The following is a 12,016-nucleotide window of genomic DNA, read 5'->3' as shown; positions in this document are numbered from 1 at the left end:
AAAATACAAGCGGTTTTGTACCTTAATAGTATCCGTGACAAGTAGGAAACGAGGAAATATTTCCAAAAACCAAAAACAGTAGGGTACTGCTTGTCCCGAACGTAAATGCATATGCTGATGAAGGAACTGATCGAGCTGTAGGTCTGAACACAGTAGGAAACGTTGAATGCAATACTTACTCCAACAGTTACCACTACATATTTCCTCCCAGTTACCAAGCATCCATCATGAATGACAACATAGGTGAAGGAAAAACAATTCCAGAAATTACGTGAGCTGCACGTGATGACCCAATAGCATCATATACGACGCGTCCCTCTGGGTTCAACTTCAACGCCATGGGACAGACGAACCAGACTCGCAGCTACAGTCACCCATTGCTTCAAGCTGATTGTTAGGCATTTTTTTTTTTACTTCAAGTACTACATTTGCTAAGCTCATAATACTTCAGTTACATGTTGGGGAAATACTCTCCCCAATGCAATAATCTAACTGGGACAAGGGCAAAATTAACTGTGGCAGTAGGACAAGGATGATGAAGTAACACCAGAATTCTACTCTCTATAGAATCATTTACAGAAGCAGCGTCAGCACATTGTGGATTTCCGCAACAATGTGAATTTTCTGCAGTGTCTTGGTACTATCAAGAACTGCTACCATGTCTGGCGCACACTTTTGTCCCTTTACCTGTCAGCACAAAAAAGTTATTCATCCTGCTCAGGTCACAGGTTGCTTGATAAACTGGTGGTCGGTCATGAAATGGTGAAATCATTGTCAAGTTGCCGGAAATCAGGAACACCCCTGATTTCATAGAAGGCTCCACCAATGCTTCTTCATTGCCATGAAAATTATCTATCTACATGACATATTTGAGCCAGCTTGGTACCACCGTAAGTGAAATCTGCAAATTGTCAATATTCGGGATATTTTGTTGGCCATTTGGTTACTATTACAACACTGTAATAGTTAGTTATGCCCAACATACCAAGAAGCACCAAGAGTCAGAAGACCATCATAGAGGAAAAATTCATGTAGCACAAATCATGTGGCAAACAAAGATTACACCATGAGCAGAAAGTTTGCGCTGATACAAGTGCTCTGATGTGAAGAACTGCCTCTTGATGAGGGGAAAGATTTTAGGTTTTCAAGTACTGATTTCTGTAAGTAGAAGTTGAAAAAGGACGCGGAAAACACACAATAACTGTGTTTTCATATTATTCATAAGAAAGTGAACAACAATGCAAAAATCTAATAAGCATGAACCTTAAATACCTAAGTTTTCAATGTGTGAATGTGTGAAAATACCCTTCAATACTACTTCCTCTGTTTCATATTATAAGAATTTCTACCATTACCCACATTCACATATATATTAATGAATCTAGACATATATGTGTGTTTAGATTCATTAACATCTATATGAATGTGGATAATGCTAGAAAGTCTTATAACCTGAAACGGAGGTAGTAGTAAGTTTTTGCATCCCTGATGTAAAATGTAGGTATTTATATTAACTCCTTTTTTAATCTAAAACTTATTTTCTCAAAACTGGTTGGAAAATCTGCCACAAGTAGGGCAAACAGGACCATTTTATAATCCCCCAATAACTTCAGTTAACCAGAAAAATAGTGTAATGTGTTGGTAGGATCACTTCTGAACTGAAACTCTGATTTGTGTTGCTGAAAAGCTTACTAACTTAGCAAGGGTACATGTCCTTTCATGGGACTTTAAAGTCTGTGCTACAGTACATGTTACAGTAACCGACGTACTGCTCAGTCTATTGTTTACAGCTGAAGTAAAATCCAAAGTTACTACTCCTACCAGCTGTTAAGCAGCCTTATATTTTCTTACTAGCTAAGTAAGAACTACTACTACTACTTTGCAGTACTGATCCAGAGATTATATGTTAAAATAATGGGCCCCAAATTTGATATATTTAGTAGGACAAACAGTGTCTAAATGACCATTCCAGGACCACCGACTAACAATTTGGATAAAAACAGTTGATAGAAATAGGTCAGAAATTTAATAACATACCTGTCAGTGCAATAAGGTGAAGTTTAAAAGGTGTACTGAGAACAATTGGTCATTTGTCATCGAGATGTCATACAGGCAACATTCTCAGCAACTGAAGAGCACGATTCCAGTGTGAACTTTCAGCAACAACAATCCGCTTCAATAGCGGCACTGCTCCAGCAGCAATTATTGCTGGATGATTCTCCGGATCCATGCTCAGATTATACAAGATAGCTAGGCTAGCTTCCAATGCATCACCATCACCCTCTTCAATCATTTTCACCAGTGGAAATATTCCTCCAGCTGTGGCAATTGCTCTCGTGTATTCCATCACACCTCCTGATACTATCTTATTCAGCTCTATTACAGCATTTCTTTTATTTTCAAAAGAAAATGAGGTCATCATCTGGTCAACTAGCCTCGGAATAGTCTCGTAGATAGTTATCTCCATATCTATACTACTGACACTCTCATGTCCTGATAAGCCAGCCGTTGATTGTAGCTTAATGAGACATGCTGCAAGCCAGTCCTTCGACTGAAGAGGAATACTGGACTTGAGCATTTTTCTTAACAGAGCAATACATTTCTCAGTATTTATGCTGCGAACAAAAATATCAAAGTCGAGTAATTTTGTGAGTAACCTAACAGTGGCAGAAACAGCCCGACTAACTTGCTCGATCACAACAGTAGGAAGCTCATCAAAGTTTTCAGGATCGCCCATGGTACCTGAAAGATAGAACACAAATTACTGTAGAAAGGCACCATACATCATTTAGAGATTTCAAGCATGTCTCATAAAAGAAAAGCTGTTGTTAATGATAATGCTTTGACAGAAAATTTAAGTGAGGAATTCAGCATGAAAACTGATTCAATATAATATTTCTGAATTAAATATAATATTATTTGTGCCAAGGTAATTTGTACAAGATATCTGGTTTTGACTCTCGATTGAAGGGCATCACTGGTTGCCCCTGCAAAATGCATGAACTCTTTATCCCTAAAGGAACTTCAGGTCAGCAGTGAAGCTTCATATGAGTACCATATCTTAAAATATCATCAATTTGAATAATTGATACTCATGGTTCCCATACAAGTTTACCGTGGTAGAGAATGGTTATTGTGAAACAAACATAGGTTGACTTATGTAGATTAGATTAGAATTTTAAAATAAATCAATAAAACATAATTATCTTATAATGATAAAATATTGTACTCTTCAATTACCACACTTATATACTCCCTCCATCCCAAAATATAAGGCACAACCACTTTTCTCTTATATCTCATAATATAAGGCGTGCATGCATGCATACATTTATTAGCACCTCTTGGTCCAATAGAATTGATTTGTTTTAAATCCTATACCATCAAACCTCCCAATCACATTGTTTGCATGCATCAAGATGATCCAACCAAGAAGATGATTAAATGTTATCTTGGTCTTTGTGTTATGAGTGGTTGAGCCTTATATTTTGGGATGGAGGGAGTATAGCCTTATTCACACTTACAGAAATCAAAGCGTATCAGCATGCTACATTAAGCTCAGTACTCCTGTCAAATGCTAATGACCAAATAGTACCAACCATTCAATAATATAGATAAGAAAAAAGTTCAAGTATGCATCTTTTTTTTTTTATGCAAAACCAAACAAGCTATTTACCATGAATAACTCCCATTTCCAGAACAGCTTCAATCACTGACTCAATGCGAGCAGCAGTCATCGCCGTTGCATGCTGATCAAAAGCTGCTAAATGCTCCAGTACAGAAGCGACTTGTTCTTGCAAACTTGGAGATGCTTCCCTCAGAACTCTAGTTAAGCGTGAAATGACGTCGAAATCGATGATTGACACACTATACAAGTTAAAAGAATCACATCAGTATGCAATTGACAAAGCAAATGCTAGCACACCCACAACAGATGATAATCAGCAGCTTCTGCATACTTTGTGAAAAAGACTGGATCAAAGGATCTGGTGATCTATCGCAACCAATGTTATCTGATCGTCCGATTAATCGTCCTGATCGCTCCCCTACCTCCGATCAGGCACAGGTAAGTCGATCAGCCGATCAGGAAAGTTGATCGTCCGATTAATCGATGATCAGGGCGATTAATCGTCGATCAGGACGATCAGGGCGATTAATGGGCAGCAAACGATGCTTCTTCTTCTTCTTCTCTGACCAAATGATGCTTGCTTTTTACCATATACTACAGACTATAGAGTACTTAGTACATAATATGTAGCATATATGGCCTGCTGGACACTCCTACTATATACTGACCGATCAGCCTCGATTAATCGCTCTGATCGTCCTGATCGGTGCCTAGGCGATCAGGGCTGATCGCCCGATCAGAGAACATTGATCGCAACACAGAAAACATTATGAAGTTAACAAGCTTTCAGACAAAATATTTAATTACATTAACAAAATTTAAGCTCTCAAGGCAGTTTTTCAGTCATCGAACTATTTCTTTTACTGACAATCATGTACGTAATCAATTCAATATACCATTGTACTTGTTCTAGTAGTAAATTCTGAAAAACAGATAAGGAAGATAGAAACTTGTTCTTGTTAATCATGCAGCTTGATATGATATTAAATTCAGACTTTTCCCTCAGGGAAGTGAACTTTTCAGCAGTAGAAAGTACATCTTCCATCCATAAATAATAATTATTTTACAGAAATGTCTGGTTTTTCATTAGTACAAAGGCATTATGTTTTTTCTAAATAACTATCTCTATATGATAGCAAGATTCAATATGTCCTAATCAGACATCCCTATTTGTAAGAGTAATGAAATAATTTGAAGTGGTCGATGAGCCATACGGGGGAAAAAATAATTGGATATGTTTAGATGTACCAAACAAAGCAGTTCATTTACTTTTCAGTGCCCTGATGCTTAATGTCAATTACTACTCCTCTAGTAGTAGTATAGGGGTAAACAGAATATGCCTAGGATAGTAATCTTATAACAATTCTTTATATCTGTGCGCAAAAAAGAAGCTAAAAATGCGTATATTTAAGGATGATGAAATAAGAGCAAACAAATCAGTTGGGAACTTTGTTTAAGTAAACTAGCATCATATCCGTGCATTGCAACAGATCCAAACTAAATATGCTTTTAAATATGACAAACATGCCTACATATTTGCAGCCATAAGGCTCATAAATCCCTCTTTTAACTAGTACTAGTGTAAGATAATATTTAGGCATGTTTCAAAGCTGTAACGAACCTAGATGTCTCCTCTTGTTTCAAATATGCGAAGGAAGTTCCATTGGTTCCACCATCAATATCACCACAGCTACCATTACTCTTCTCAGAATGCATTGTATCCTCAGACCCATTACTAGCTGAGCTATCAGGCTGATAAATTCACAACATTGTAAACACCGGTTTGGAAAAATATAACAAAATACAGTTGACACATGTAGATGCCTGACTCACCACAGCTACCATGCTGATACCCGTGTTGAATATTCGAGAAAGCATGATGATTATCTGTACAAAAATTATCTAGTCAGTACTTGGCATGATACAAAATTACAATAGAATAACTAGGCTTTTTTAAAGCTCATGACCTTCTCCAGTTGCTCAACTGGGGTATTGGGATCCTTCACTATGTCTGCAAGCAGTTTTAGACCACCATCTGTTTTGATCTGCTCACAGACTATGGAACTACAAAAGAGAGAAAAAAAAAGGAATGAAGGTTATAGCAAAGGGGAAAATATATGGATATCACAACAAATTGAGAAACCATTTAGTACTCCTTTCAGGAAGAAAAAAAGAAATTTACATATACTTCAGAACGTTGAAGCCACTATATGGTCTCTGCTGAATGAAAACTTCACTACAGCATAAATTTCCTCTTTAATATGCTATACTATAATAAACAAGTTTTCTTTTACATGGCGCACTATGATTAGATCACCATGGACCCAAGCTGCGTGACCAATGTCTGATGATCTTTAACGACATCAAAAGGGTAAGGAAGAGATAGACGAACAAACTTCTCTTCATTTCTTGAATCTCAACCGGTTGCCTTCTCTTTTATAGTGATAGGTCCTACCAACTTCTGTTTAGAGATGCTTTGAACTATATAGCTATTCCTAAGACATAAGATGCTCCTACAAAAAGATAAGACACAAACTATTGTTGCCAACTGTCATTTCAATGGAAATTGTTGTCAAAATGAAGCACATTGAGCCCATACAGCCCCTTCCAAGCATTTGGCATGATTATTTCCTTTTTCCCCCTTTCGACAGGGTATATGATCATCAAGTGGTCGGGCTGGTTTTCAAATCCCATTCTTTTAAGTCATAACACTCATAACAGCTACACCTAAGCAACTAAAAGTAAAGCAAATAAGTAATGGGATTAATATGTAAGACTGTTCTACAGAATACTGTGTGATCTAATTGCTAAAAAATGCTTGAGTTTGAAGAAAGGGAAATAATATACCTGACACTTAGTTTTTCCAATGCATAAACAGCGGCTTTTCTAACAGGCACATCAGTATGATTCAGTAACTGAAGTAGAGGTTTGACAGCTCCAGCTTCCTTGAATGAGGAGCGCATATGTTCATTTTTCGACGCATCACCAATTGCTTTAGCAGCCTTTGCAATTGCAGAAGCATCTTCAAGACCAATGATTAAAACTAATCGTGCAACTCCATCTACCCATGGTAAAATGGTATAGAGATCATTCCTTTGAGATCCACCAGATTGTTCATTTCCTTCATCATCCAACTCAATAGCACCAATGCGCGCAAGAAACTGCTGATTTGAACGGCCTATCATAGCATTAACTTTTGCTTCATCAGGCTCCGTTTCCTTCTCGCCAACACTCAGGCCAAGAAGCAACTCAGTAGCACCATATTTTGAAGGGCGAGAACTCCGCTGGATCTCAGAGCCATCAGGGAAAGAGGGCCATGAGTGTGGAAGAGGTCTAAATGCTTTATACACAGCTGAGCCAACTAGAGGAACCCGGACTAAACCCTCCTCTATTATAAGAGTATGATAATATTCATCAGTGGATAGTGCCAAGAGTGAACTTTTAGCTTCCTTTCTGATAATCTTATAGTCGTCCTCTTTGTTTTGCAAAAGTTGAACCTATAAACAACCAAGAAGATTGTAGTGAAGGAGTTTCAGCCGAATGATACAATCAGAGATTGAAATTTTAGACAAAGGGTAGGAACTGCATAGAGTTATTTTGATCATACAACTGTAAAGGTACTTCATCATAAAATATTAGCAATATATCCTTGCCTAGCAATTTCCAGTCCAACGATTCCTTATTTCCTTTCTACGCAAAAAAAAAAAGAAAAAAAGAAAAAAAGAAAGAAAGAGAAGAGATAGTTATATATATGTAGGAGTTTCAATAGATTGATATAAGTAGCGCTTGTTTGGTTGCATGTATGCGGAGCCAGAAATTATCGAAGCCTAAGGCTCACCTAGGGCTCAACTAGTGGGCTATAGGTTTTCTTCCAATTTTAAATGGTAAAATAAGAGAATTTAAACAAGATTAGGGAGGCAAGCCTAGCGCTCAAGCCCTAGCTGCCATAGGCTTGCCTCTGCCCCTTTGTATGCCCCTAGGCAGGCTCGCATGAGTCACCCTAGATTGGGCTCGCCCAGAGAGGGATATGATGCAAATAGCTCTGTTTGGTTGCTTGTATGAGTTTTTTGTCTTTAATACACAGGAGATGATCTGCGTATCATTTCATGAAGAAGAGAGTACACCGAAAAGCGCAATACTACATACACACACACACACAACACACCACCACACCTTCCTAACACAAGAAGTACGTACGCGCCACAGAAGGACTAGAAACCGACCAAAGAACTAGAACGGAGGCTCTAGAGGTCACGAGCCACAGCTGCACAACACAGGGCGCCACCTCTTTTGACTGTCCATGTTTCACTTAGAGCAGCACCATTGAAAACACACTCATGGCGGTGTTTCCACAGCTCCCATGCTACTAGAGTTACCAGCATATTCAGACCCTTCTGATGCTGTATGCCTGCATGAGTTTAGCCTGGATGGGATGAGGTGTTGTTTGGTTGGTTGTATGAAATGCATGGTTCATTGTTGCTCCTTTGTTTGGTTGGTTGCAAGAGACGGAATATGTTCACCTCTTTCTTGCATGGTGAGGTTACCCTCACAAGTCAAGGATAAAATTTTCTAGGTCCTAAGCATTCTATTTTATCTATATTAACGTTTCAATTATTAATGTGATGAAAGGTCCAAGGTAGATTATTAAAAAATATGCCACGTGAGCATATACACTTGTACAGTAAATTGCACGTATTTATTACTGGCTAATGACAGTCGCTCTTGAAGAGGAAGAAAGAAAAAGGAACAAAGAAATTGTGTAGAATGAAAGGTAAGAGACTGGACATCTGTATATTAAACAGATAAATTCACAATTAAATTGTGAAATATCCTGTTTGCAATTGGCAATGACTTCCAGATATGACCTTTGAAGAAGCAATCAATTCAAGAGTTAGCAAATGTTGTGACTACCCCATACAGTTTATTATAAAGGAAAATAAAAACATACCAGTAAGTTGAAATTTTAACCATAGCAAACGAGAACTATACAAAAGGAACAATGTAACTGGTGATTGCCTATTCGGATAATGGAAAGGCATGCCAACAAAGAAAGAAATGTATTCTAAGATTCCACATGCACCAGAACCATTCAAATGCCCCCAAAAAATATAGTTTTAAGCACTGGGGAAAACATGAAAATAACAGAAGATACAAAACAATGGTTTCCTGGATGCATGATAAGCTTGCAAGTTCAAACAACACTGTCAGTTGAGATAAATTATCACAGAACCAATACTTATTTCAACTTACTTTAACTCTGGGCAGAGGAAAAAGGTTATGTTATGTTGATATTGTGAACAGACGATCTAAAGATACAAGTGCACTAAAGGTTCAGGGAGCACTGTAGCAGTTACTTAAGAATACACAATAGCACAGTTGACACTACACATATTACAACTTAGAAAATTACCAAACTTTCTTCAGTTAACTGATGACCACAAGTTCATAGGTTCTAGAATAATTGACAGTGGCACTATTCAAGTTTATAAACTTTAACCGCTTGTCTTTTTGCAAAAAAAATCTAAATACTTGAAAACATGTTATATTAGATAAGTATGTGGTGTCCTAAATATAAACATGCAACTTTCTCTCAACATAATATAATCATTTAGAAGTAATTTATGGTCAAAGTGAGCAGGCTGTGGACAACACTGACAGTTATTCAAGAACGGAGGTAGTATCGCTGAATTGCCATAGAGCATTAACTTATTAAATCCTCAATTGATAGAGCCTGGCTTACATACGTTTCGCTCAAGGGTAACCATCCTTACCTTGGCTAACTTAATACATATATTTGTGGTTGGTTGCATATAGTTAGCAAAATCTGATACTAAATTAATTGAGGACCTATCTGTTAAAAAGCAATAAACTAATGCCAAAAGCATTCAACCAGTCAGAATTCAGAAATAAAAATAAGTCCATAATATTTTTTTTAAAGAAATCTACATAGTTTTTGTAGCTGCCAAAGTCAACTCGATACAAGCAGACCAAGACTAGTAAGTTCAATAGGGACGAAAAAAGATACTACCACTTACCAATTTTGGAATAACACCTGCTTCAACCAAAGCTCCATGATTTGAATGACTTAAAGCTAAATTTGATATGATACCTGCAGCAGCCTCTTTGACTTTAATGTCTTCGTCATCTAGAAATCTAACCATCCGTGTTAGCATACCACTTGACAAAATCTTGTATCTCAAATTTTCCTCAATAGAAAAGTTCCAAATGGTACACAAAGACTGCTCCAACATCTGCAAGAGAATAGCATGTTTGGATAAGAATCAGGAAAGTCAACATTCTTCCTACAAGAGAGAATATCTCATCTGGTTATCCATAAAATATGCCATTTACGGTCACGGTAACAGTCAAAGGTCCTTTTGCAGAACCATGGAAGGGGAAGAACATGGATCGCTGCTGATTATGTTTGCAATTACCTCTGGGGTTATCGTAGATTTACAGAGAAGGCTAAAAATTTCCTCCATGGCGCCACTCTCGATGGCCACATCCCTGTATAACTTCACTGAAGTTATATTACGCAAAAGACCTGCAGCTGCTTCACAGGCACGGACAGAATCTGATCTTAGGAGGCTGACGATGAGGGCGACACAGCCATGGAACTGCATAATCTCATCAATGCACTTCCGTCCGCCAAGGGAGTATTGCCAAATTGTGTAAACAGCGTGCTCTCTATCACGAGGATCATTGTCCAAGCCTAGCATTCGAACAAAGAGGCCAATATATGCAGATCCTGTACTAGAGGTGCTCTCCGAACTATCAACATCCTAACAAAACAAAGCAATGTAGTCAAAGTTCCGGAACAGAGTGACACTTAAATAAAGTTTCCCTTAATGTGCCGAAAACATAACATACATCAAGAACAGTTAAAAGTATATGCTGTGGAAGTACTGGAGAATACATACATGGCTGGCAAGACAACAGAGAGCACGTGGGTTTAATTTCCTAATTAGTTAGCATTTGAGCCTACACGTTGTGAACATTGCTGTTGAAGACCACCATTTGTAGCTCAATCAAACCAGTCATAAAGCAGTATTTATGTCGCTTATGTGAGCAATGAGCTGATGTTGTGTGGAACGCGAATCAAATAAGCAAAAATTTCAATGGCTGGTTCAACCAACAGCACAGCCAGTCAACAAGGTGAAGGCTGAGGACTGAGCCGTGCCATCACAACTAACCAATCATTTCCCACATGCGAAGTGTGCATGTTCTACTGCACAATCAAAATCAAGCGAGCAGACACGGAACATTTCTGACATCAAAGGCTCAAAGCAAATATCAGCGTGGAGGGTGGCGGGTAGGCCCGAAGCACCAGGGCCTCGAGCCGAGGGTGGTGTATCCATCCAACGAGGGGGGAGGGGAAGCGACCTCACCTGTCCTGCGCCCCCATCGCCGGGCGCGTACGCGCCGGCGAGGAGGAGGCGGCGGCGGCGGTGGTGGTGGTGGTGGTGGTGGTGGCCGACGCTGACGGGGCGGTGGCGGCGGAGAAGGAGCTGGAGGCCGAGGAGGTGGCGGCGGCGGCTCCGCGGGAGGTTGGGGAACGCGGGAGCGACGTGCTGCGCAGGCGGCGGCGCGGCGGCGAGAGGCGGAAGCATGGCGGGCGTTGAGCGAGCGAGCGAGAGGAACAGTGTGGTGTGTCGCGGCGATAGGATTGTTTGGAAGTCGCGAGTGCTTTCTCGAACAAACCCAACTCTTCTTCTCGGCTGGCAAAGGAGCAAGCAAATTTGGATTTTTTTTTTTAATTTTTCATTTTACTGGAAAAAATGCTAGGGTGGGAACGTTGTCGATCATCCCAAATTAGAATACGAGTTTTTTTAAAGAGATTTCTTATACAGCTCCTTCTATATTTTTAAAAGCGAATAAACTTAAAAATTAACTCAAATACGGATATGTATTTTTAAAAGCGAACGAACTTAAAAATCTACTTATACACGGATGATGTATTAAAATACCCGCAAAAACATCTTTAATTTTTTATAATAGTACAGATAGAGAAGAGATGAAGATTCATTAGAAAAATTACAAAAATACTTTTTTAAAGTTTTACAAATCTACACCCCCTGACACTTTTTGGGAGGGTGTTTAGTTTTGCTACAAGACACTGCTTATGTGTGGTTTTAACCTAGGACACTGCCCAAACTCACTTTTGGGGGAAAACGCTCCATAAACGTGGTAATTTGCTAGTGGACACTGCGCCGATTAAAATAGTACTTTCCGGTTGAAGAGGAGAGAGAAATCGCGCGAAATGTCAAAAAACCCTTGGGCCCACATGTCAGCTCTGTCTCCTATCTCTCTTCTCATCTCTCTCTATACTCTCTCTCAGAGGCGCACAGGCGAAGTCAGTCGCGGCGGAGATGGCGAGGACGGCGGCCG

General features: G+C 39.1%; 1 protein-coding gene across 1 annotated transcript; it reads right to left on the bottom strand.

The window, feature by feature from the left end:
- Positions 1-383: 383 nt before the first annotated feature.
- LOC127780234 (uncharacterized) lies at positions 384-11,324 on the bottom strand. Its single transcript, XM_052307167.1, has 10 exons — positions 11,017-11,324; positions 10,063-10,410; positions 9,664-9,879; positions 6,476-7,125; positions 5,596-5,692; positions 5,462-5,515; positions 5,250-5,380; positions 3,677-3,867; positions 2,038-2,742; positions 384-957 (listed from the first exon to the last, which is right to left on the bottom strand). The coding sequence occupies exons 1-9, from the start codon at positions 11,236-11,238 to the stop codon at positions 2,105-2,107; spliced, it is 2,547 nt and encodes an 848-aa protein (XP_052163127.1). The 5' UTR covers positions 11,239-11,324; the 3' UTR covers positions 384-957; positions 2,038-2,104.
- Positions 11,325-12,016: the final 692 nt, after the last annotated feature.

This window comes from Oryza glaberrima, chromosome 1, assembly GCF_000147395.1.
Source record: "Oryza glaberrima chromosome 1, OglaRS2, whole genome shotgun sequence".
NCBI classification, from domain to species: domain Eukaryota; kingdom Viridiplantae; phylum Streptophyta; class Magnoliopsida; order Poales; family Poaceae; genus Oryza; species Oryza glaberrima.
Note: the sequence above shows the minus strand (reverse complement) of the source record. Positions and strands in the feature narration are given on the sequence as shown.